The sequence below is a fragment of the Gallus gallus genome, chromosome 1 (assembly GCF_016699485.2).
Source record: "Gallus gallus isolate bGalGal1 chromosome 1, bGalGal1.mat.broiler.GRCg7b, whole genome shotgun sequence".
Classification (NCBI taxonomy): domain Eukaryota; kingdom Metazoa; phylum Chordata; class Aves; order Galliformes; family Phasianidae; genus Gallus; species Gallus gallus.
The window spans coordinates 32,880,098-32,907,688 of NC_052532.1; the positions used below are offsets into that span (position 1 = coordinate 32,880,098).

General features: G+C 37.9%; 1 protein-coding gene across 3 annotated transcripts in view; it reads right to left on the reverse strand.

Moving 5' to 3' along the window:
• FAM19A2 (family with sequence similarity 19 member A2, C-C motif chemokine like) overlaps positions 1 to 27,591 on the reverse strand; it is a 182,041-nt gene that overhangs the window by 50,112 nt on the left and 104,338 nt on the right. For all 3 annotated transcript variants that reach the window (XM_001234988.7, XM_046943735.1, XM_040670421.2), the window contains exon 2: positions 5,771 to 5,877. In XM_001234988.7, coding sequence (XP_001234989.3) covers positions 5,771 to 5,876 — 106 coding nt within the window. In that variant the 5' untranslated portion in view covers position 5,877. The remainder of the gene's footprint in view (positions 1 to 5,770; positions 5,878 to 27,591) is intronic.

Below are 27,591 nucleotides of genomic sequence, written 5' to 3' on the forward strand. Positions count from 1 at the left end.
TAAAGGGCTGATAGAGTCCTTCACTCACCTTTCTGAATGTCTGTAACTCCCACTGTGATTCCCAGCAATAGAATCTGTAATACATATTCTGTAGTGTTCTAGTTTATATAACACTCATGAAATTTTTACATGATTTTGCATACAAAACACAAGAAGACCAAAGTCAGTCTCAGGTCTGTGTTGGACCTTTTCTAACTTCAGTAAAAAAAAAAAAAACAGACAAAAATATATCTTAGGAACAGAGAAAACTCAGTGGTTTTGAGCAGAAAGCTGAGCAGAAATAAAAGAGCTTATAAATAAATCTGTCCTTAGTCATACGGGTTCTTCTATCCAGGTCTGCCCTCATAGCAGAAACCTTCAACACAGTCATATACAGCTCTTTAAGTCCCTTTTTTCCATCAACTCAAAAGGCTGTGTGCCTATTCATTGATCTTCACAGTTATCCCCCAGTCTTTTCTCCTGCTGTAGGCATCCTGTCTCTGTCCTTTTCAACCTGACCACCCATGTCCTCTGGAGGCTTTCTCCCAGAGCCACCACAGCAGTATCATCTGGCCTGTAGCAGACAATCAGTATGAGGCAAACACTGTCTTCTGTTCTACGGCTTCATTTTTAAACATACAGCAAACAGAAAATCAGGAAAGACAAATAAGAAGAACTAAACATCAGTGCTCAGAAGCATCTCCACTTAGGCATCGCCTTTATTAAACTTCAAAGCTACAGGTACCATGGCAAAGTTTTGTTCTGGGAGCCTAATGAGTGCAAGCCACTACTAGACTTTAAACATCATCATCTACGCTGAGCCATGGGATCACATGTATAGCACTGAGATTTATGCACAGGCAATGAGATGAATGTCAGTTGATGGATAACTAAAAAAAAGAGTCTGTCTAGAAGAAAATCTAGCACAAGGGTCAGACAATCAATGGACAGTGTTTAAGGTGTGATTCACAACACTGAGTTTGCACAACATTCACCATCATGCCTCAATTCCCACACACCTTGTGAACAACAAATATGACATAAATCACCCATTAAGCCACCAAAAAAGATGTCCTAACTCACCAGTGAATTTCACTCCTTGTGCATAGAATGAGTATGACGGCACTGAGGTAATACACACAGGCCATTAGCACACATTTTAACAAAGTGCTATATTATCTCCGCTTAGAACAGATCAATTCCACACTCCAGGGGTCAGGCAGAGCCAGGAGTCTGTCACACACTGACTCAGTGCAGTGTTAGCACTATTGCACTTGCAAAGAGAGCAGGCTCAGACTGAACATAGGCTCAGACTGAAAAGCATCCTTAATTTATTCACAATTTCATTCTGTTATTAATGTAAAAAAAAAAAAAAAACTGTAATTATGAAAAGGTCAAACAAATCCAAATTCTGAGGGAGTTTTATTTAAAGGTAGAAACTGTGTCTAAGCTTTGCTTCTTGTCTGTAAGGGAGTGCTTGTTAGGGGCGTACTGGTATATTTTCTTCTCAAAAGGACCAGTCTTATACTTGAAACCTTTAAAACAGGTTAAGATACAATGGTCACCAAACCAATCCATGTTCCCTATGACAGAAAGAGCAAGGAGGCAGTGATGCTGAACCGATGCCCGCCTGCCACATCTGTCAGTGAAGACGATATGTTTGCACAGGTTTATTTGCTTTCCAAGGGCAAGCAATGAGTAGGAGGATCAGGATCAGTCTCATAATATAAAACTCTTAAGGATTTCTTGGAGTAAAAATCTTTTGGCTGCCCTCGAAGCATATCAGTTTTCAAACTTATGACACTGACAACATCCTTTTGGATACTGACATTCCACACTTTACTTGTCTTCTCAAATATAGCTACTACAGTACAAGTATATCAGGTACTGCAGGCAGATTCATAAACACATTTGCTAAGGTAAGATCTTCACAGCATGAGTTCCCAGTGAAATTAAAAGAGAAAAGTTGAGTTTCCGCTTCTTTTCAGAAGTCAAGACAAAAAGATAAGTTTTGTGTTTTCTTTTAAACACCAAGAGGGCATACTTTTAGCTACCAGTCTTTCCTACAGACTGATGAATAATCAGGCAAGACAACGTGGGAACAGAAGTGTCTTCAAACCAGTCATCTCAAGAGGACTTGCTACTCACTTACCTAACACCAAGAAGCTGTAACCTGAAATCCCTGATGGCAGCTTTGGTGGTTGCAGTCCTCAACTGGGCCTTATGGCCTGGTTCCCTATCTCCTGCTTGAGGCTTTTCTTCTCTCGCTGCTGACCTGGAATTTTTGTTTGTGCCATATCACTGAAATAAGTGCAACAAGTCTACAGATGGCTTGGCAGTCAGCTGCTTGTATCACTGCTGAAGTCTGTCTGGAGAGCAGAATGCTCATTAAACAATTTTTCACACGTTGATGATCTTTCCTTCTTTTTCTTTCTCTTTTTTTTTTGTACAATAGACTTCATAAAAAGAGATGGGTTTAAGAGTTGGTGCAACTGATGCGTAATATGACTAAATCAATAGAGGAAAGTAAAGATTTTTTAAAATGTAGATTATTGATCTGTGAAACTGTAGGGGCTCCTTCAAAGTCATTAGGGTTTGTCACATCAATATGTTAGCAAGGACTCCTGTAAATGAAGATTAATGATGCTAGGGATAATTATCACTGAAGAAACACACTTTTCTCACTATTTGGACACTTTTGGTGAAGGTGAGCAGTGCCAACTTCTCTTTGAGTGCACTTTAGTTCCTTTTCTGTTATTAGAGTAGGGGGGGAAATGTTTTTGGCAGAATGAAAGTGAAACTCCCTGTTTCCTTGGCAGTGGTAGTTGAGTTGCCTATCTTTGACTTGTGCTTTAAAAAAAAAACAACAAAAAAAAACCTATGTAAGATGAGTGCAGCTGCTTTGGAGATCTACTACACCTATGACAAAATCCTCCTGCATAGTTTTTTTTTTCTCCTAAAATAACCTGGACATGCAAAATTGTTGCTTTTCTAGATTAAATGCTCAAGTCACGTTCCTTCTTTTTATGGTTTTCTGCAAGACATCTTCATATATTTTGCGAAATAACAAGTTATATGGCAAGTCATTACTTAAAGAAGAAACAAAGTTTTTTTCAACTTGCTGAAACATAAAGAATCCCCTAAAGTTAACAAGCTGACTTCACAAAGTGTGGGGGGGTTCATGTTCACATTTTTTATCTATAAACATCCAGCTGACATCCGGTCATGACTGGTGTTCCCTAGGAATCAGTACTGAGACCTGTCTTATTCAATATCTTCATTGATGACTTGGACAAATAGATTCAGTGCACTGTCAGTAATTTTGTGGATGATACCAAGTTAGCAAAAAGCTAGGAAGGCCCTTCAGAGGGATATGGACAGGCTGGATAGTTGGGCTGAGGCCGATGGGATGAAGCTCAACAAGACCAAGTTCCAGGTCTTGCACTTTGGCCACGACAACCCCATGCAACATTACAGGCATGGGGCAGAGTGGCAGGAAGACTGTGTGGAAGAAATGGATCTGGGAGTGTCGGTCAATGCTCAGCTAAACATGAGCCAGCAATGTGCCCAGGTGGGCAAGAAGACCAATGGCATCCTAGCTTGTATCAGGAATAGTGTGGCCAGAATGAGCAAGGAAGTGATTGTCTTTCTGTACTCAGCTCTTATAAGGCCACATGTTGAGTACTATGTTCAGTTTGGGGCCCCTTACTACAAGATTTTGGGGCCCTGTAGAGTGTCTAGATAAGGCAGTGAAGCTGGTGAGGGATCTGGAGCACAAGTCTTATGAAGGACTGAGGAAACTGTGATGTGTTTAGTCTGGAGAAGAGGAGGCTCAGGGGAGACATTTTTGCCCTCTACAATAACCTGAAAAGAGGCTGTGGTGAGATGGGGATCTGCCTCTTCTTCCACATAACTAGCAGTAGAACTACAGGGAATGGCTTCAAGTTGCGCCAGGGGAGGTTTAGGTTAGATATCAGGAAAAACTGTTCTCCAAAAGAGTGATCAGACACTGGAATGGGCTGCCCAGGGAGGTGGTTGAGTCTTTGTCCCTGGAGGTTTTCAAGAAACATGCGGGTGAGGTACTAAAGGAAATGGTTTAGTGGGGTTACATTGGTGGTAGGTGGACAGGTGGACTGGATGATCTTTGAGGTCTTTTCCAGCCTTGGTGATTCTAAGATTCTATGATCAAATTTAATATTTTGCAAGTTACTTCTATTCTACAGCTAGGGTTCAAATCACCAAGTACTGTCCAGATAATAAATGGTGTGGCTCTTTTACAGTTTCCTTTGTACGAATATATCTGAAAAGATAAAATCGATTGGGGATCATTTAATTCTCAATTATGAAGTACTGTTTTCCCAAATAGTCCTTAGGATTCTATTTATTTTTTTTCCCAGGAATTACCTGGTGACAGGTTTCATTAATCAGTTTTTCAAAAAGAGTGGTAAACATGCTTTGATAAAGTTTCAGTTGGATGGAAGCAAACACAGCTTGATCAACCTTTTGAGGATAGAATAAAAATGATCTGGATATGGGCTTTTTCATTTCTAAAGAAAGATAATCAAAGACAAAAGAATTATGAATTCATGCTAGGATAGCTTGGCTGATTTCCAACAAGCTGTTTTCTAGCAAGCCAGAACACAAATCCACATTGTAGTTTAGAGAACAAAAGCTGAGCAAAGTGAATCAGCAAGGCTCCTATCTGGCACAATGCCCATCTTTGGTGACCTGCAGGACCATATCAGATTGCACCTAAACTACAATTTGCAGAAGACTTTGCTTAAAGTTCCTGTGCATCCTAAAGTCTTTAGTCAGTGAGTATTTCAAAGAAAAACATCTTCACTCAGCAGAAAAATATCCAGCAGTTAGATATATAAAAGTACTTGCTCACAGAATTCTATTATCAGAAGGAACATTATAAAATGAAGTCAGATGAACTGGTTTGTTTTATTAGAATCACTCCCTATGTTTAATTCCTTATTTCTTAGTAGTTCATGTCTCACTCTTCTTTTACACTAATTATTAGAGTGTATTCTGTTCTCAAATAAGAGGATAAACAGCCAACAGACACTCTATGAAGAAGTGGACTTCAAAATCATGTTATATAGCAGATCACATTTCAAGATATATTAGCCTAAAAAAAGACATTAGTTAATAGATCCAAAGAGCTTTTTCCATTCCTTAAAGACAAAGAAAAAAGGAAAAAAGGAAAGCTAGTTTTCCTTGTTCTTGTGTTCGTGCCTTTTAAGGACTGGAACAACTAGGAGGAAGTAAAAAACTCACATTGTCAAAGTTTGGTATAGCTTTTGGTCCAGTATTAGAAATGAAGCATAGGAGATGGAGAGTGCTGGAAAGTAATGAAGAAACAATCACACAGCACACATTATCGATGAGGTTAGCCCTGACACGTAACTGTACACAGTAGCAATATAATGTTTCCAAGGTTCATTGCAGGAATTTATCAGAGGCACATATAGAAACTACTCAGTGTAACTATTTTACCATATATTTGATTTCTTGACTTGCCCACCTTCTTGCACCACCATTTCAACTATACCATCATTGGAAATTGACCTGAGAAGATGCTAAAATTGGAGATTGCTGAAAATGGAACTGAAATACTTAAATTCCCCCAAATTAATAAAAGTCCCTTTGGTACTGATTTGTGAACCAGTACAAGGACACACAAATATGTATTAGAGAATAAAAAAAGGTCCTACAAAGTGGACACTCCTGAATTTGCTGACTAAAGGTTGAGATATAACAATATAATATAAACAGAATTTCTTACCTTTATGATGATTTGCTCCAGATGCTAATTTCCCCCACAGCGTTACAACAAATATTATTATTAGCAGCTTCCCTTTCGTTGCTTTCTGTAAGTATCTCTTATTCATCCTGCAATGAAAAATACATAAAAATAATTACTTCTCTTAATATTTCATTAAAAAGCATTTCTCAAATTAAGGAGTATTAAAAAATTATGTGTCTGGTTAACATCTCTTAAGCCCTAAATTGTGCTTAGCTTTAAAGGAGTTATACACAGCATCAATATAACCTCTCTCCCTGTTTTGTCATCATTCCTCCACCCTGGTCAGCATCAGGAGATGCTCAACACCTCCATCAGTTTTATTCTAAGGCCCAAGCAATGGTAACTCTGCAATAGGCGCTGCTAAACAAAACCACTGGTGCCTTTGGGTCAGTCATGTGCTGTGGATTTTTTAGCTTTTGGGATTGTGACTCTTTTTGGATTCTGCTCATAAGTCATAAAGACATAACAGATTTAAAGAGATTTCCAGCGTATATATCAACCAATCCATGGGAGAAATCCTGTCAGGAAGATTTGAGTAGTTTGGCACAATGGCCTCAGACAGGCAGATTCTCTAGTCTCTCTCCTGTCTGTCCAAAGGGTAATGAAAAAATTTGATTTACAACACCAAAGGAAATTGCACACAGCTATCCTCATCTTGCTCAGTGATGTTTTCACTGCAACAGCAAGCTACTGTGGTGGTTCAAGTACAAGGTAACATAGCTTATTTCTCAGCAACCTCCTTCAAAGACAAAATACCTCTCTCCCTGCCACAAAGACACGTTCAGGAACATAGGCTGTAGTGCTTAAGGATTACAGCTCTGCAGAGAGTGGTAAGAGGTATAATAATGAAACCTTCTCTCACTTCTCATTCTTTGTAGAAGAACCCTAGGGATCTGGCTAAGAAACAGCTCAGGACAATGGTCACGTTTCTGCTGATAAGTCAATAGGACAACAATGCCTATTCCACCTCACTTATACTAGAAAACCTGCAAATTTGGTCACTTGAACAAAATTATTGCCATATTATAATGCCTGGAACTAGGCTGCCTTCTCTTTCTGAGCAGAAAAAGACCCACATTGCTTCAGTATGGTTTCACATTCATCTCCCATTATATTCACAAGAAGCCTGGAAGAATTTTGTGAATACCCCTTTTGCCCTACCCATGTAGAACACTGTCATGTGCAACTACAAGCTCTATGAAAGGCAGACCACTACTGTAAAATGGAATTAACCAGCAACCTGTTCAAAGTCCCAAATTTCCTTTTATTCCTTCAAAGCAATTCCTTTCCTCTGAGCAAATTGCTTTCTAACAAAACACTGTACACTAACAAGGCAAGCTCCAACACTCCACAACCCAGTTCATGGTTCCCAGACTCATAACTAGACCACTTACCCCAAAGCTGTCAACATGGCTCTCTGAGAGATTGTTGAACATTGTTAAGATTCCATACCAGGCTGTGTGCAACAAGACACGGTGATTCAAATTAACAGCCCACTGAGGAACATACCAAACCCTTTTAAACCTGAATTCAGAGCAGAGAGAGCTCAGCATCCTTTGTCAGAAGTCACACATCTATAGTGTGTTTGCCAGAAGTTCAGCTATCATGTTTATAAAGAAATAAGAGAGAGGAATAAGCGAGTACTTTATCCAGAACTGTGGATGTTCCCCTGAAATCCTGATTGATTAATAATCACTATGAGGTCGCAGTGTGCTGTGAACCACACCAAGCTGTCTTCTTGCACTGATTCTAGTGCCTTCAGACTGTAAACTATATATTCATCAGCAGCTCCACATTTATGAGGCACTCAAAGCTAAAGGGAAATATATTATTTGTCACTGTAAATAATAATAATAATAAAAAAGAATACACATTCAAGCATACATCCTTCCACAGCTATTGCTGTGAAAAGAATATGAAATAACTCTTTCACCCCTGGATTGTCTTACTACCTCCAACACTGCTCGTGCCAAGTTATTAAAATGAAATTTTTCTTCTTCACCTACCCAGCCTTACATAAAACCCTGTGGGACTCAAACCATTAAGCAAACCAGACTGTAGTGCAGTTGCTGCAAATGTACAGAAGAAAAATACACAAGGAAAAACAGTAGCAGAGTGGGAACAAAGAGAGAACACCAACCTATCTGTGTGGGAACAGCAGCCCCTCAGGGTGGCAGAGAGAGGACACAAACCTCTGCTCACAGCCCAGCACTCAACGAGGTGTCAACCAGCACTGAATCTAGCAGAAGCTGTTCTGCAAAGCAAAGCAGAGTCTGAGCTTTGATGCAGCAAATCTGGGATCACTGCCATTTCCAGGTTTCCCAATCCTGAGAAAAAACAATACACTACTCCTGTTCCACAAGACTATTGCATTATTCTGCATTATTTAAGGCATTTATCCTTTAGAAGGACAAAAATACTATCTTTTACCAGTCCCACAGCAGGCACAATTAAAAGAAAAATCAGTGCAAGTAGCAGCTTCAGATGGGGACTAATAGTTCAGAGGCCATCAGCAGAAGTATAAAAAAAGTCTCTTAGCAGTTAAAGCATCCATAACATGCAGCAGCTGCAATAGGAAAAATCTGGGAGATAATGCTAAGTTTCAAATTGATTAGGCAATGTAACAGTAGACCCAGGGTTGTGTGCATTGGCCACTCACAGTGGCCAGTGGCTGCATAAGCACAGACAAGACATGAAGCACTGCTCCCTGAGAATGGCAGAAGTGTCTCAGCAGTGCTGGAACATAATCAGAAGCCAGACTGTAGCATTACAGCCCTGGAAATAAATAGTGAAGAGTTTGCAGTCTAAGAAACTCAAGGGATTGGGATGGATACATCTCATCAGCAAAGCAGGCAAACAGATAACAAGGAGAGACTGTGAGATTCGCTCAGTATCCGAGAAGACAATGGAAATAGAAAGCATTTGGCCTCATCTTTGAAATGCAACTATTAGCCCCTGTAACTCTGCTCCATGTCAATTAAGTGGATTCAGGAAATAAAATTCATTCCATTACTGTACCGTTATTGCACTAACATAACAGGCTGTGTTAAATAGAACAAATGAGGTCTGAAATGAGGTCTGCTTTTCCAAGAGGTGATGCAGAGCTGCACAGACAAAACTATAGCTGTTAATCTGAATGGTTTTCTCTGTGAGATATTCTCCCTTTCTATTTTCCTTTCTTTCTGCTTACAGCCTTACAGCCCCCAATAATGCCACATAAGCCAAAGGCAATCAAAGCTAAGAACAACCATGCTGCAGGAGATGTTTACATTTGGAACTCAGCTTTGTGCCAAAAAGATAAAATAAAATACATCCATTATGTGTAACAAACATTTCCTTCAGTCTCTAACCCCAAAATATTGGAAATAAGCCCAGTGAATTCTCAGCACTTCCAGTCAAAGAATTGAAAGGCTGCCTTGTTTGAGTTCATTTTTCAACGTGCTCAGAGGCAAGGAAAGAGAATGATGGCTTTTTTTGAGGTATCAGGGACACACTCAAAATAAAACAAACACAATTTACCAGCGAAATTCAAACAGGTGGTGGTTTGAATGTGAGATGATTGTGCTGTGACTGGCTCTTCACCAACAGTGAAACAAGATGGATGAGAAGGATTTGCTACTTTTGCTCCAGAAAACTTCTTTCCTCTGATATGTATTCCATGAGACCCTTCAGGTCCAGTGTTGTGGACATGAGGATAGGTTGTTTCAGCAAAGAATGAATGACAAAAGTATCTAAAAAACTGCTGGATTTTTTTCTCAGAGTGAAACTACATCTGATGCTGCAGAGAACCTTCACAGATGATTGTGTCAGCAGAAACCCTTCTCCCTGGCCTCCATGGTTCTTCAGATCCATACTGTGAACACAGCAGACCTCATCTCTGCTCCATTTCACTGTCAGCTCTCTCTCAACAACTTGTCTGCACTAAAACTGCCATGAGCAGACATATATCTCCAATATCCACTGCAGCAATGCAGCTTCCATAAACTTTTGACTTTCTACATTCTTCCTTCTTTGCTTCTGGACGTGAGACCAGCCCACTTTACCAATGGTTCTGAAATAGAGGAGAATCACATGGGAGTCGCTTTACATTGTACAGCCAGAGCCAAATTGCCTTGCTTTCCTATTTTAAGTGAAGTGTAACCTCATGCAATCTTTATTGTTGAGGAAGGAAAAAAAGTAAGGAAATAATAGCTTTCTTTCTTCCCTTTACAGCTCATACACAAATAAAATTCTCATCTGTTTCCTGGGAGTAACAGCAATTTTCTCTCTTTTGCCTTTTCTTTCTCTCCTTTACAAGCATCAGCTTCTGTGAAGCTTTTCAGAATTCATTCATTCCTGTTTTACATATGTAGAAACTTTTAGTGTCAGTAAGATCCATTTGTCTTCTGCAAATATGTATACCCTGTGAATGCAAGTGTTCGTAAAGAGAAGCGTAAGACTATTTCTCTACTGAATCCTGATGAAGCGCTTGAGACAAAAACTTGATAGAAAATTAGTCCCACATTCTCTCACTTTTCTTTTTACAAAAAAAAAATATTTTCTACTTCAGAGAAACCCTAAATGAGTAAATGAGTATAAGAAACCACTTCTGACCCGATGTCTCTACTACAGAAATAATGCAGCCATTTAAATTATGTTCCGTGCTGTGCTGAATATTACATTATTTATTAGCTGTGTTAGTTTCATCATCCCACGCAATGCAGGTCTTTGCAGCTTTATTTAGCCTTTCCTCTGTAAGCTAATGCAGATTTTGAAATGCCCCTGTGGTGGATAAGGTCACTTTGTTAAAGTAACACCGATGTGACCCCCGTGTGTTTGCATATATATAAATTCCCTCCATGACATTCTTGTCATGTTTGCTCAGTGAACAAGTAATTTGCCACTCTCATTACTTCAGGTACAAGGTAGCTTGTGAAAATCAATCTTCTTTCTGCTTCATACATCACAGCCTGTAACAGACACAAAGTGCATTCTGATTCCAAAATGAAGCCAGGGGAAAAATACAGTCCTATTCTCATAAACTACTGCATTAGATCTAGGTGGGAAGAAAAGAAAGAGAAGAGGCATTTAGCCCAGCAAAGCGTGCAAGTTTTACATAGGAGGCAGACAGGAATTCTCTGTATGCAAATCGAAAGTGGTCTTTCTGTTCAAAAAGTTGTCTTTTACCAGTGTGGATCCCTAATAACAGAATAAGTAGCACTAGGGAGCCTACCTGTGCTATTGAGTAATATTCAAAGAGAGTTAAAACATTGCTGGCAGATCAATATAGGTATCATTGCCATTGTTATTTTCAGCTGAAGAGAAGTGGAATCACATTGAAAAATTTTAGTCCGAGGCAAGTGCATTCTTCACAAAAGTATGTAAGGATGTGATCAACATACACATCCATACTTATCTTTCACTTGAATGTGTGTCTTAAGTACATAAATTTAAGCACATACTTTTCCAAATAGAGATGGACATGCATAAGCTTTCTTGAAAAACTATTTAAAGTCAGTTTCTGTAAGAAGATAGAGTCTGAAGACTGTAGGAAAATAAGGGAAGGAAAATATCTCAAAGGTCTGAGAAGTAAAAAGTTAAGTAATATAGGAAAATACACAAGAATTGAAAAAAAAATATTTACATATTGCAAGTAGATTCCAGTTGCTGGAACACTGAAGACAGATGCACATAGAAGTAGACAGATTTGCCTATAGTATCTCATAGCACTTGGATGTTAAATTTACATAAATATTAATGTTTCCAAAAACTGCTAAGCATGGGTGCTTAAATTGGAAAAGGTATAAAATGCTGTCGCCAACTCTCTGTGTACCACTTCACCACAGCAAAAGCCCCTATGTGTTTTACGAAGACTACAGGCAAAACTTCTTCCAAATGAGTATGTATGGTTGTGATGATATTACCTTGAAAACTCAGATGTCACTGATGAATGGCCTTCCCTCTAAAGTGCTATCAATGTTAATCTCCCTTGCTTCCACATTAACACCAGTTCTTTGTAGACACAATTGATTGCAATTTTCACCTTCATTAATTTTCAGATGCAACTCCTAACTGAAAGTAATAAAGAAAACAAAGAAAGAAGAAACCAAAAAATGCACTGTCCTCCTAGTCGGAGTACAGATATATTGAACTGCATATGTATTAGATTTCTGCATTTGTCATTTTGTCAAGAGCAGCAAAGGACTTCTCATCAGCTGAACACTGCCACTGACATATTACTAAAATACACACAAAGAAAATTCCATAAATTTTTGCAAGGTCAGATTCTGTACTTCTATGTATTTATGAAAATAGAAGCATAAAATTAATGGAAAGACATATAAAGTTAACAGAAATAACCTAGCATTACACCATTGCATTCCATTCACTGCACTTGTAAATATCTAAGATAAAATGTTAGAGAAAAATATCCAAAATATTCTGACACTTTAATGCCCAGTGATGTTCTACACCTGAGTGAAGTAAGTTCTCACATATAAGTGCTCAGTATTAGACGGTCCTCAGGCTCCAATTCTCCAATTCATATCATTTCCTCTGTTATTATTATGCCATTTGAAACTCTCCCAGTTCCTGTGCTTAAGGGGCTTTAAGTTGTAGGGGGCACTGTCTATTCATTTAATCATCACAGCAGTAGTATTTGCTTATATCTTATATGTGATCCTTTTGTAGATGGTTGTTTAAATATTCGTTATTCATATCACACTAACCAATCAAAAGTTTAAATTATATAAAAAAAGAAAAGGATAAAGTTCAATAGGCTTTTAGCAAAATGTCTCACTGAAACCTGATTTGTTAAGTTTACTGTGATTTCATAAAGGCCACTGCAGTGGCAGGGATAAGCCTCCAAATCTATGAAGGCAGAGAAAGCATCAAATACTAGCGGAGAATGGCAACTGAAGTACTCATATTTAAAAGCAAGGACAGAAATGATCTGGGCAAACCTAAGCCTATTAGTCTGACCTCTTCAGTTTGCAAGACCTTAGAACAGGCTTTGAAGGAAAAGACAAATTAAAGCCAGAGAAGTAAATAGAATATGGGATAAAAATGTAGCAGTGTTCGCAGGGTAGCTTGTGTCAGACTAACTTGACAGCTTTTTTGATAAGATAACTGATTTCCTAGACAAAGAAATGAAGTAGATATAATTTGTCTGGATTTAGATAAAGCATTTTCTACAGTGTCGCTCTGGAACTTACACATTAAGCTAGAGACTCTGTGGATTACTAAAAGAATTGAAAGGTGGATCCCAGTGTGATAACAGCAAGTAGTACTGAAGGGGGTATCAGAGATTAATGACATTTCTACTACAAGTTCAGAATCAATCATTTGAAACAACTCATATAAAAAACAGTCTGGTTTAGTTATCACCGAGAACACATTAATGCCAAGGTCGTATGAGGTGGCTGATGAGAAGGACAAATCCTATAAATTACTAAATTGTATATTTATTAAAAATATTGCAAGATTAGTATGCATTTTCTTAACTATCAGTCAGAGTGATACATAAAAATTCCACCCAACCATCTTCATGAAAGAAAAACGGAACCTGCAAAACACAGGGACGCAGTCTTCTAGGAAGATCAGAGAAATGAAAACACTACCCCAACAGGAATTTAAAAAACCTTGCTTTGTGGAGCAAAGCAAAGGTGGAAGAGAAACAGGAGGGAAACACAAAGCAAATAAACACAGCAAGGGCAAAAAATATAGTGGATTAAATGGTATCTTGCCATCAGGCAGGTTGAGAATGCTCAGCTGAGTGAATCAGGAAGCGTCTTCCAGTCTTATTTCTACATCAATACCATGATCCCTTTTTAATACATTAGTACAGAATGTCAAGTAGTAGGTTTTTTTTTCAACAAGAAAGCAATAAGACAGCTCTTTCCAAGTGTGTTAGTGTGGTGTTTTTTTCCAAGACATTTCATTCTCCTCATAAAACAAAAGCCATAGCATTTGTCTCTGACATCCTGCATGAGAATAGATGTGAGTCTCCTTATTAACACCATGTTGAGTTCCATGAAATCAACTACTAAGATGTCAAATATGGATCTTAACTTTTTGGACATTTTTAATGAGTTCATTTAATTGTTCCACATTGGAACTATTATTTTTCCCTCAAACTATTATTTTTAATGCATGCCTCATATCTTTGTACCTGAACTCACTTCAGCAAGCCCATGCTGATGAACATATGATTAAGATGAATGTGTCTCCTCTTATTTTTCAAAACTGCCTCAGTGTAATTGCAGTCTCTGTTCCATAAGATTTAAGATGACCAAGTTACAGTACTTGTATTGGAGGACCATTCAGTACTGAAATTGCTTTTTGACTAACTTCAGTGAATTAAAGTCGTACTGTTGAACATGATTAACTCTCTCACTTTGTTTGGAACTCATTTTCTTTTCCATCAGTCTTGCTTTAAATTGAAGATCTTATTGTCATCGTGTTTTTAACATTGATGTCATGGAAACATAACTCTGGCAAGCAGTGCAAACATCAGGATATGCGGGAGTCTTATTTTCTTATACAATTCAAAACAAAACCTTTATACTTTCCAAGTATTAATTAATCATTTTAAGATTAAAAAAATAAAATAAAATTGTAGAAACAATAGCATTTGAGACCAAAATTAAAAGTATTTTAAAGTGTGAATACTTTAAAATTTCTATTATTAAATTCTTTTAAAGATACTGTAATCTAAAACATATTGGAAGGCATACTGGGTGATTGTTTATGGGATTCTCACACGTTCGTAAGAATATGGATCAAGTATTTTGACTATGTTACATGATATTGCCCATCTGAAGTTCAGTGTGTCCACAGGAACCATTAAGAACCTCCTGCATGACTTTCCTACAGAAGGTTATTTTTTTCCCAATAAATTCTTCTCATAAATAATGTTGTGACAGATCTCTGCACATAAACAGGGAAGCAAGACTCTGCCTAAGTCCCCCCTTGCTATTTTCATGACAATTACATCCATCAATAGACAAAGTAGCACTTCTGACAAACAATAGACATGTCTGAGCCCATTTTGTGTTTTATACCTGGCTCTATACATCTTGCACCACACTTTTAAGGTAAGGGTTTGAGTGTAACTGAAAAATGACAGGTTGCTCAAATCACGGAAAAAATAACAAGCCTTTTGTACAGTGACCAAAATAACTCTAAGAGCTCACATAATGCAATAAGAAGACAGGAGAGCAGCCGACTAGAAACAAACCTTGTTGAAACACAATTGGAACACATTACTCCACTCTTTTAATGTCAAATCCTAACACATGCTCATTCTTTGTAACTACCATAGGCACCACTTCCTTGGAAAACAGAGCATAGCAAAGATAGGACGGGCTCTTCCCAAACAATCTGGTACACAAAGCAGATCTCTGTTCTGGAGCAAATATATTGGGAAACATGAAAGATGATAAAGAAAGGAAGCCAGGATGCACAAAAAAAAATTCAGCTGCCAGCTGGGACGCAGAACACAATGTCCAGCAGCTAATCCAGAGACACAGCCTTGCACTCGGCAAAGGTATGCCACATAGGCACACCAGGAAAGACTGTGTTCTTTTATTACCCTTCTAGTTTATGATTCTATGATTCTATACTGGTAGAGAAGTGCAGCAGCTTTTCTGTCTGTGCACAGCATTTTATCAAATATTAAGATTTTTGGCCCTTGCATGTTTTCTAATCTGCCACATACACTATAATAACTAATGTTCTCTTGAGAATCATGCTACATGTCACACAATTTCAGTGTCTATTTCCTCATCACTGCTCTGAAACAGTATGAAAAGTATTAATAACCAGTTCATGCTAAAAAAAACACCACAGAGTATTCCTGTGAAAACTTCCTAGAAATAGATTCTGTCAGGTCAAGATATGTTTAATGATGACTAAAGTATCTAAATGGCACCCACTCTTCCTTGAAAAATCCAATTATTTTCCCAGACTCTATTCAAACAGTCACTCTTCAAGGGTACCAGCAGCTATATGAAAGACACTGACAATACAGTCCTAAGCTTCATCCAGGGAAGTGTATCTCCAGAATTAACACACTCACTTTGGTATGTGCTATGCTTTGTAATGTGGCCTTACATTTTAATATAGCCAGGAGTTAATTAAAAGCCAGTTACAAATCTTTGCTTCCTAAATAATAGACTAAACTAGGTTCGATTAGACTAGACTAGACTAGAATAGAATAGTTAATTTGGAAGGGATCTACAAAAATCATTGAGTCAAACTGTCTGACTGCTTCAGGACTAACCAAAAGCTAAAACATATTGTTAAGGGTTTTATCCAAAATCCTCTTGAACGTTTACAAGAATGGAGTACCACATCTCTAGGAAGCATGTTCCAGAGCCCTGAATTAACATTTCCATACTAGACAACCCAAGTATCCTCAGTCTCTCATCACAGGACATGCCTTCTACCCCTTTTATCAGATTTGTTGCCCTTCTCTGGATTCTTTCAAGTACCTTAATACTCTTCAATATTGCGAAGCTCAGAACTGCACATAATATTCAAGGTGAGGTCATGCTAATGTTAAATACAGTGGGAGAATTGCCTCTTTTGACTAGACGGCTATGCATCCCAAAACATATTTTGCCACTGATGATATCACCCAATGCTCCAATCCATCTAGGTCCCTCTGCAAGGCTCTCCTTCCTCCAGGGAGTCAACAGTACCGCCCAATTTACTATCATCCGCAAACTTACTAACAATGCATTCTACTTCTGCATTCAGATAATTGATAAAAATGTTGAACAGAACTAGAGTTCTAGGGAACTAGTTCCCTAGAAATGAGCCCTGTGGAACACAGCCAGTGACAGGCTATCAGCCAGATGTAGCTTCATTTACTACAACTCCTCGAAATATACCACTTAGCCAGGTTGTTACCCAACATAGGGTGAACCTGTTCATGTTATAGTTGGACAATTTTTCCAAAATGATGCTCTAAAGGATGGCATTAAATGACTTACTAAAATCCAGAATAATTCTGTCCACCACCTTCTCTTTATCCACTAAGCTGGAGACCTTGTAGTGGAAGGATATCAAATTACTAAGACAAGACTTTCCCCTCATAAGACTATGCTGACTATGCTTGATAGTAGCTTTGTTTTTTAAATGCCTTTCAAAATCCTCCAGGACAACCTTCTCCATAACTTTTTCAGGTACTGAGATTAGGCTAACAGATCTACAGTTTCCTGGATATTCTCTCATGCACTTGGTAGACTGGGGTAACATTGGCTACCTTCCAGTCAGTAGGAACCTCACTAGAATGCGATGATTTCTGGTAAATTGTTGAAAGGGATCCAGCTATAACATCCACTAACACTCTCAGTACTCTAAATGCCAGTTCATGAGGCTCCATGGACTTATGCATGTTGAATTGATACAACTAGTCCCTTACAATTTTGGTGATCACAGATGGAAAGTCACTGCTCTCTCAGCATGGTCCTCTAATCCAGAGGACCAGATAGTCCAAGCTCTATCGCTAATATTAAAAACAAACAAACAAACAAAAAAAAACCCTCAATAAACAGTTCTGCCTTTTTCTCATCTCTACTTGGTACGTGACCTCCTTTATCAAGTATTCATTCAGCGTTTTGCTTAGGCCTCCTCTTGCCGTTGACATACTTTAAAAAAGCCTTTTTTCTTATCTGATGATCAGTGTCAACCCAAGTTAAGCTTTATTTTTTCTTATTTTCCCCCTACAAATATAAACTGCATTCAGTTGCTTGTTACACAATATACAGCTTGGGATCTGCAGGTGAAACACAACAGAAGAGTTGTCAAATCAATGAATTCAGTGTTCGGTTACTCTAGTGCCTCGGATCAGAGATTGCACATGTGCAATGGGGTACATTTATGTTAGCATTTCATTTTTAGACCTGGACTGCACTTTTCAAACAAATTTCCCAATTGTCTCAATTCATTATGACGTAGTTTACATTACATGATGTGAACTAATGCAAGAGCATGAAATGAATTCTCTATAAATGAAAATTAGTTTGAGGAGTGCACTCAATATACTCCAGCTGTTCAGGAATGTTTGGTTCAGGGAGATAAGTTTGTTGAAAACAATCTCCTTGTCCACCAAATGAATATATTTCAGACTTTGTACCCTCAGCAACAACAGTTTGGATCTACAGAAACAATTTGGTAAGGATAAACTATTTGCTAATTGCAGGTACAGATTTATTGTCTGAGGAGGAAGGACATTATTATTATTTTATACTCTGTAAAATTCCCTTTTGGTTGTGATTAATCTTAAGAGCATTTCCAGATCTTCAGTGCATATCAACAGCATGTTACAAGGGACTTGTTTGTGTTACTCTAGACACCTTTAAACAATTTCTGATCTGCATTTTAGGGCCATTACTCCTGTGACACTGCAGCAAAGGAAAAGACTTGTGTGCCAAATCCAGGCAAAAAGCTACCTGTAGTACAGGCTTCTAATTTAAAACACTAAGCACAGAATAAACAACTTCAAATTGCACAGTGAATTGTTCCTTTTTGCAAATCAGAACATCCTTTGTCTTTATATGCAGAAAATTAAAGACCAGAGTCTTGCTGTCCCTTTTCACGGAGTCTATCTAATCTACAAGGATCTCTATTGTTGAAGAAAAGTACAATTCAGTGTAAAACCATCAGACTGAATACTTTACTGGCCGCAAACCTGTTATTTCCAGATATTAGATTATTGACAGTTTTTCCCTAAGTATGGTAATCATTCTACCTATAACAATCTTATTTATGGGTGGACCTTTTAGATGAACAGTAAATGATGGTCAAAAGGAAAAGTCTAAAACATCACTAGCTGAAAATGAGACAGGTCCCAGTCAGAAGAATCTGTCCCACCTATCCCTAGAGACCACCCCCATCCCATGTCCCCTGGCCCACAGGCAGCCACTGGTTTTTTAGGGACAGTGCAATCCACTCCTAGAAGACAAAACTCACTTAAGGATCGAGTACAAGTACATTTCAGATTACTTTGTAAAAAAAAAAAAGAAAAAAAATCATATTCTTAATAGATTAAAATTATTTTACTGTGTCCTAGCAATATAAAGTGTCCTTAAATTAGAAGTTTATTAGTGTAAAATAAATGTGACTCAAGAGTATTTTTGTTCCCTAATACAGCTTTGGCTGAGAAAATCCTCAGATGTTACCGTATTTACAATAGGATTAACTGTTTCAAACAAACTGCATTTGCATTCTTATTCATGCTCTCTGGAACAAAAATAATATTTACTTTCTTTTGTATTTCATTACTGAAGAAGGTTATGTCATTATGCTTTCATAACAATTGCATTAGCAACACCATTGTTAGACGCAAAGATGTTTAGGATTCCATATATTTTGTTTTTAAAAAAAGAGGTTACTGTCAGCATTTGTAGTATGCATGACTAAAGAGAGCAATTTGTTGGTTGTTTTTTTTTTTCACTCTTATTTTTTTATAATAATTAATTGGAACTCTCTAGCAACTAAGCCTATTCTGCTGTTAGTAGCAATCTAAATTTGGTAACATAAAAGAGCCTTGCAGTCCACAATTCTTTTACTGCTGTCTTAAAAAGGCCTTCCATGTTTCTCCTACCCTAAGACAGAGAATAATGCAGAATATGGTTTCTATATAATGAGAGAGGTGAGTTTTGGAGCCAGAAGTGTTTTACTTTATGTGTAACATATTGGTCATAATTTGCTACTAGTTTTGTAGTTCTTTAGTTGAAGATGTTCCAATTTGATGAAATTATTAAATATTGATCTGAAAAGGCAGAAAAGACTTGTGTTTTCCTGAAAGCTACATGGTCTGAGTGAACCATCATGCTTAAGAGTTATTCCTTGATTCAAAAAGTTTTTTACATATGTAGTGTAATCTTGAAGAGAATTATGTCAGAGGACTCTCCACACTCATTGTTAAGACATGATGATGCAGAATTGGAACTCAAATCTCTTGAAGAAAAAGAAGGTGGTCATGCATAACTGGAGAAAAACCATGAATCTTTGCTGTCCAATCAGGGAGCTTCATGATGAATCTGTCTTGCTGAATTCTTTATCTGTCCTACTTTTATCTGCCCTACTTTCTTTGCTCAGCATTTCTGGCTACAAATCTACTGTCTACAGATAACCATAGCTATGGCCACTGTATCTGTGCATGTGTGAAGGAAGGGGGTGGGAAATACCCACTCCATACAAGCACTACATAACACTGAAAGAAGGAGCTGCATAGATGTGATCTCTCCAAAGAACACTCAAAACCTAGGATCTAGCCACTAATTTTTGACTAATCTACCTCAAACAGTGGAAGATAATATACACTTGTGAATCTAGTCCCTCTTAAATCTCATAAGCAGATTCACTTAATTTTGCAGAATTCTCGAAAATTTGCAGAAAAAGGAATTAGCTAAAGTAAAGTTTGAAGATAAATACAATTTAAAAGTCAGCACATGGCATACTTCAAGCACTAAGAAGCTACATTCAATAATGAACTGCAAGAAATCAAAGTATCAGAACGATTAGAAATGATTCAGATTGACATTCTCAGAAGTACTGTTTTTCTATCAATAGAAGAATCAGTAGAAAGCAACTGCCTACCTCATCATTCATCAGAAAAAGCATCACCTAGCTATCTTTCATCAAAAAAGACACCGCACCAAAATACTATTATATTCCAACAATCAACAAAATAATTCGTGTCTCTAGGTCTACGATGTCTCTGATGTGCAGTGTAATGATGATTTAAAATCTACATGAGAGTTGTGATTTCATTGTTCAAAGAACTGCAGCACTAAGTCCCCTGTGCCCCTCTGCAGACCTCAGCCTCTAAAGGATCAGAGAACTGCTGCAAGTTTTGCAGTTTTTACTCTCCTCCAGAAAAACAGGGTCTAAATAAAACAGCACATAAATGCAGCTTTAAATATTTTCCAGCTTTTTAAGGACTTCAAATAAGAAATGTGTTTTTCCAGTCCGAACTTAACCCCTGTTGCTTTAAAACTCCTCACTAAAAATCTATTCCAGTGAGGTTGTTTTAAGAGTATCAAGAGTTTTGTTTTTACCTGCTAACCAGATGGCAACCCTGAGGTTTTGTTGTTATTTAGCTAGATTTTAGTTTTTGTTTTTAAAAGGTATGGCAGGCATTTTATCCTGCTACTACTATATTTTAGCATACTTAATTGCCAAGTTCACAAGGAATGACAAACTGCTTTTCCCAAGCAGATGGTAGAAGTTGTTTTTAACACGGTAGTGAGACTTCTTTTCCAAAATGCTTGCACAGCTTTATGAAGTCTAATCTCTGCTCAACATACACACAAAAGATAAGTTTATGAGCATCTATGCACTTGGGGGCCAAATATGCAAAATGCTGTGAACTCAGCTCAGATATCTAAACTGGAACAAATTGTTGTACCTAAAACTCAGTACATGTTCCAGTGTCTATGGAAATGGGACTACAGTTTCAGTTCCTGGGAGACATGAGGTATTAGTGAACAGTGGTGCCCATTTTGGACTTTATTATTTACTGTTTCCTTACATGTATCTTCTGTTATTAGTTTAAATGTAAGTAATTTACATCAATCCATCTCAGCAAGGTATACAACAACAACAAAAACAACGAGTCATTTTAAATGAATTTTACTTTAAATCCCAATCTAAATGTATGTGTTCTGCAAAGTGAAGTCACCTAAAACGATGAAAAAAAGTAAAGAATTTACATGAATTCTTTCTTTGCAGCTTAGCACAAGTTAAATACAAGAAAGCCTTCCAGATGACATAAATCACAGCACTCTCTGAAGTTTAAGTCCAGATCTGAACCCAAACACTGAACCTTACCAATCATTAATAAGTGCAAAGTAATATTTTAGAATAAATTGAGTAGGAAAAGACAAAGGAAAGAAAGCAGTAGAACCACCCTTGCCAACTCACATGTAGCCTAGGAGTAGGGACAAGTCTTAGCACAACCTGTCTTGCCGTGACTCAATCTCAGAGCTCTGTCACCCCAGCAAATAAGCTCCGGCCACCTCACTAAGGCATAAGGAGCCTTTGGCTGAGGCTACATCCCACAGGGTGCATGTGCTGAAAAATCACTGCTAGAAGCAAAGTGCCCTGAAAACAACCTCCTAAACCAACCCTTACCTTGCAGGGTCAGGCTCATACAGTTTATAATACAAAGTATTAAAAACAATTGTTTCACATAAATATAACCCCACTCACAGAAGCCTTACAAAAGTGTCCATTGGCTGTTAGCACATCACTCTTATTTTCTGTGAGTCTGCAGTATTTTTGACTGTTGGTCCATGACTTCTGCATTATACTTAGCAGGGCACTAAACTCTAACAGACAGATGCCCAGAAAAAATAGCAAGAACTATAAAAAATACTGTCCAAATAACATGAATTCCTACCAACACGTGAGCCATCTAATTAATAGGTCACTAATATTAACTGGGATCTTTGAGTACTGGAAAATGTTATCCATTTGTATAGAGAAAGTCTGATTCTTTATACAGCCACAAAAAGACAAAGAGAGAAAAAATATAATGGATTAATGAATAATATGAGAAGATGAATAATATGCATTATGTTATGGGAACATAATGATATGCCATTAAGTAGCTCACCTATTATCCTTCCTAAATTTCAATAATGTAGTTTAAAAAGAGTGAATAGGGCTAAAAGGAGTGAAAGAAATATAACACTTATTTAAAATAAAATATGTGCATACAGATTATGGATGTATACCCCTTCACAATTTAATCTGATTAACAATAAGTAATAATTTTCTGCTCAGTGCTACTTGTGAAAGAAAAGTTTTGGTCTTATGTAAGATTTTGTATAAAATCTTTTTCAGACTCAAGATAGCTAGCAAGTTAGTTATTAGAGAGTTTGCATAATTTTACAACACATTTCACATCTAGGTGGTATTGTAAAGAAATTGTAACTAGTCATCGCTGATTTTGACTGACTGGAACTAAACATGATGGGAACAAATCTGCACAGCCTTTTTCAAACGCCAGAATAAAGGACATTCTCATTAAAATGATTTGCTGATACGACTTAAAACAATTTATTTAATCTTCACCTTTTTATGTAAATATCCTTCAACTGAGAATTTTTAAAGTATAATTTAAAATAGATTTTATAAAGTATAATGAGATGCTCTGTCAGATGGGAAGACAAATTAAAAGTGCAATTCACACTGTTAGAGCAGCACTGCCACCATGAAGCTACTAATCTTTTGCACAATGCTCACAGTAGAGTGTACTCCAGTCTCTGTAGGGCACGTGATTATAGACTTGCAGGGAGAATGGGATTTAAATTATTCATCAATGTAGAGTTCTTTTTACAGAAAAATTAGTGTGCCACACAAATAGTAAAACCGTTAATTTCTGGCCCTTTGCAAATTAACTGCCTGGTAATATCATCAGTTCTTACCAGGTAGTTTTAGCAGCAGTTACAATAGCAATATGCTGTCAAACAGAAAGCTGCATACTAAAACAATGCTAAAGACAGAACAGTTGCGCAGCCAATTAAGTGTTCAGAATGCATTAGGTCCTGTAAAAAGATAAACACCCATGGACAAGCTTGTCAGAAGATCTGATGAATGCCAGATTATGGCCACAGCCTATACGTCAACAGAACAATACCATCTGAGCTGTGGCAAGTCTTTATACTTGAGCATCCAAAGGGAATAGATATCAAAAAAATTTGCCAGTAAAAGACTTGCACTCTTCAAAATTGTCAGGAATGAATTTCAAGGGAAGTGGTATGTGCTTTCATCTGCCTGTTAACCACAGAATACTACAAGACCACTACTGACAAAGTCAAACTACACTGCCATCTAAATGGTATTATTAAATTTTGGTACATATGGTAACTCTTCCCTTAGCTGGGCAGTAGATGATGGTATCATTTGTAATACAGTGGCTACATCAACCCTTCAGCGCGGCAGTACCAGAGGATGGTTTCTTCAGTGTTTGTGGGAAGTGACACAGAATCTCAAAGCTATGGGATAGATTTTTGCAAGTAGTTCCTAGCATTGGCCACAGAGTCAAGCCTAATCTTTATCTCTGCAGCCTGAAAGGGAAGCAAAAACCTATCTTCTGTTTAGACTCCGGTCTCCTATATTTACACAGAGAAAATAAATAAATAAATTAATAAAATATAAATAAAAAATAAATCTGATACGACATGGAATTTTGGTCTGTTATATCAGATTTCATTTCAAATTTCAGTTCACAGTTTTGGATATGAACCAACAGTGCACACTGACAGACAAAAGGGCCAACTGTGCCCTAGGGTGCATCAGGCCCAGCACTGTCAGCTGGGCAATGGAAAGGGCTGTCAGCTCTGCACTGTGCAGCCTCACCTCCAGCACTGGGTACAGTCTGGGACCACATTAAAACTAGAGTGTAACACTATTAGAGAGCATCTACAAAGATGGAGAAGGATCTGGTGGGCAAGATGTGTGAGGAGCACCTGAGGTCCCTGGGTGTGCTCAGTGCAGAGCACAGGAGCTGAGGGAAGCCCTCATGGCGCTGCAGCTCCTCACAGGGAGCCGAGGGGCAGCGCTGAGCTCTGCTCCGTGTGACAGCGACAGGGCCCGAGGGAACGGCATGGAGCTGTCAGGGGAGAGGCAGCTGGGGGTTAGGGAAAGGGTTTGCACCAGAGGGCAGTGGGCATGGCCCCGACCTGCCAGAGTTCAAGGTGCATTTGGTCACTGCATTCGAACGACAGAATTTGATTTTTGGGTGGTCCTGTGTGGAGCTGGAGTTGGACCTGATGAACCTTGTGGATCTCTTCCAACTCAGGAGATTCTATGATTTGATGCTTATATGATATGGCAATAATCTACTCTCAGAGGGCAAACTCCATGCTCATTTTACAGTAGTATTCTTTCAGTATCACTGTAACTATGTGATGGAACCATAAATGGATATGGACCAGACCTGTGCCCTACCAACAAATCTGAACACCTCAGTTAGCACTGATCATTCTCTCCTGAAAGGCCAAAAATACTACATCCGAAAAGCTTAAAGAACACAATCCATTATCTGCAGAAACTCAGGCAAATCTGGTCATACTCTTCTGCCATCTGAAGGATGTGTAGAGAATACACAGACAAATGAGGACTCCATTTCTCACTGCTGTCAAGGGAGGCAGCCTAGCAAGTAACAGTTCCTTTTCATTTCCCATAATAATTATCACAATAAAAATGCTTAAGAAGATCTGTTTACAGGAACTGAAAATATCCTTCGGACAACAAAAACATGCACCACTAGAAAAAGGACTTGATTTGTTAGACGCCACATTTCTTAAATGCTGCCTTTTTTACTTTGCAAAGATATTCAGCAAGTCAACGCGTGTACTAAAAAAAATGTGATTTATTCCTCAAACATCCTCATTAAACTAGTGAACATCACTGATTTTACCTTGAGAAAGAAGAAAAATGCACTGCAGTATTCTTCCCAGTTTTCAGGCTAGATAGCATTAAGGTTTTAAAAAACAGCTTATTTTGTTAGCCAGGAGGTGATCGTTTGCTAATATAAATGATTCTTTTTTTGTTTCAATAAAACTATTCAATTAATTAACCTTAGCTCTCATTCAGAGACAGAGGCAATGCAAAACAGCACCCATAAGGAACCCTGGTTCCTAGGTATGTTATCAGTGTGTAATATGAACAGATGTAGATGTAGTTTTTATTTCACAGAATCATAGAATGGCTTAGGTTGGAAGGGGCCTTGAAGACTACCAGCCTCCAAATGTCTATCATGGACTGGTTGCCACCCATCAAATCAGGCTGCCCAGGACTCCATCCAAACCAACCTTGAACACCTTCAGGAATGGGGCATCCATTCCTTCTCTGGGCAGCCTGCATCAGTGCCTCACCACTCTCTGAATAAAGAATTTTTTCCTAACAGCTAACCTAAATTTCCTGTCTTTTAATTTAAAGCCATTCCCCCTTGTCCTATCGCTTTTAGACTGTGTAAAGTTGATCCCCTTCCAGCTTATAAACTCCCTTCAAGTACTGGAAGGCCACAATGAGGTCTCCCTGGAACCTTCTCTTCTCCAAGCTGAACAAGTTCAACTCCTTCAACCTTTCTTCTCAGGAGAGGTGAACCAGCCTCTTATTCCTTCCTTGTTTAGAATGTGTAATTTAGAAATCCTTCCAGAGTACCAGAGCTCTGAACATTGAGATACTTTTTCTTAAATACAGTTGGTTCTAAACAGTCTGTTTCATGCCACATACTTCCAGATATGTATATCAGTGATGATTGCTATGATTTAAAAGTAACGTAGTGAAAATCTTGTTCCTCTGAAGCAGCACTGTAAAAAAAAAGATAACTGCCTTTAATGTAGTCTCACTTGTTTCTCTGGAATCTGCAGTCCCAGTACCTGAGACAAACTGGATATTGTATGTAGTGGAGCAGCAGCTAAATAGAGCACCATGCCAATGTAGCTGGATTGCTGTTACTCAAGTTAGTTCATTTAGCAGGAGATTAAGAATTTTTGCATTGCACAAAGGAGGCTTAAGGCCAAGTCCCTTGGTAACTTTAGAGAGAGTCGAAGCACTGAGGAAATTCCTTGCAGATAAAACACAGTTATCAGACTACAAACTTTTGATTTCTTTTGTTTCCTCAAAGGGAGAAGAGGCCTGAGTCTGGATAATAGCATTGTCCTTTCAGCATAATTACCCAGCTTTGTCACTGCTTCACACATAATTAAGTATTAATATTACCCTATAAGTAAACAACATGTACATGATATTTCTGCAATGTGCGAGAATGTATTGCCTTATATTATACTCTGATAGCTGGAGTAAAATTTTAAATGCTTGACGAACTTATATTATGCTGCCAGATATTTTTGTTTAAAATAAATTTGTTTGTTCTTCAGTACAATGAGCCATAAAAAAAAAAAAATCATTTGCACAATGCTAAAAACATTCATTATTGAATGGATTCTTACACAGTGAACAGATGTGACTGAATACCTAAATCAGCACAGAAAACAGCATGCTAGACTCAAGTCTCTGTTCTTTGGAAACTTTGTTACAAGTCTGCCAGTACTGCAGAACTGCCAAAGAAGAGTGGCAATATATTATATGTACTTTGAATAAGTGGTGATGATGACATGGGGAGGAGGGCACAAGGCTGCTGAGAATTTGATCTTCTACCTTCATTTGCAATCTTTGAGATGAGTTAACTTAAGATCTGCTTGATCTGATCACTGTCCTGTATTAGAAAATCATCAGCAAAGGACAGAGGTCACAATGTCTCCTGTATACACCATTCAGCAGTACAGGGACTCTCTTGAGTCTGATACTACGGATAATAACTACAAATGTTCTGTTTTCCATAAATTAGCATCAGTTTCAGAAACTATCTCCATGCTTGCCCTTCACATCATCCTACAGCAGTGGGTTTTAGAATTTGCTTAGTAGCTGTAGGAGAAAAGCAGTTCTATTTCTCTGTCTTAAACTACTAAATTCAATTGATGCTCCTTGGTTGCAGTGTGAGAGGAAAGGGTGGTCATTTATGATTTCCTAGATATTTTCACATTTCTTTGCAGCTTCCTGTTTTCCTAAGCAGAGTCTTAATCTACCTTGTCCCTACTAATAGGGAAGCTGCTCCATATTTGGTTAAATTTTCCATGCCCTTTCTAAGCTTTGCTATATCTTTTTGCAATAGAATGAATGAACCTTGCATGCAGAATTCAAATGGGCTAATGCAACGTATAATTGTAGCTGTTTAAAGAAGTTTGAATGTTTCTTCTCAAAATCTCTATATTTCCAACATCTACTTTCTCTTT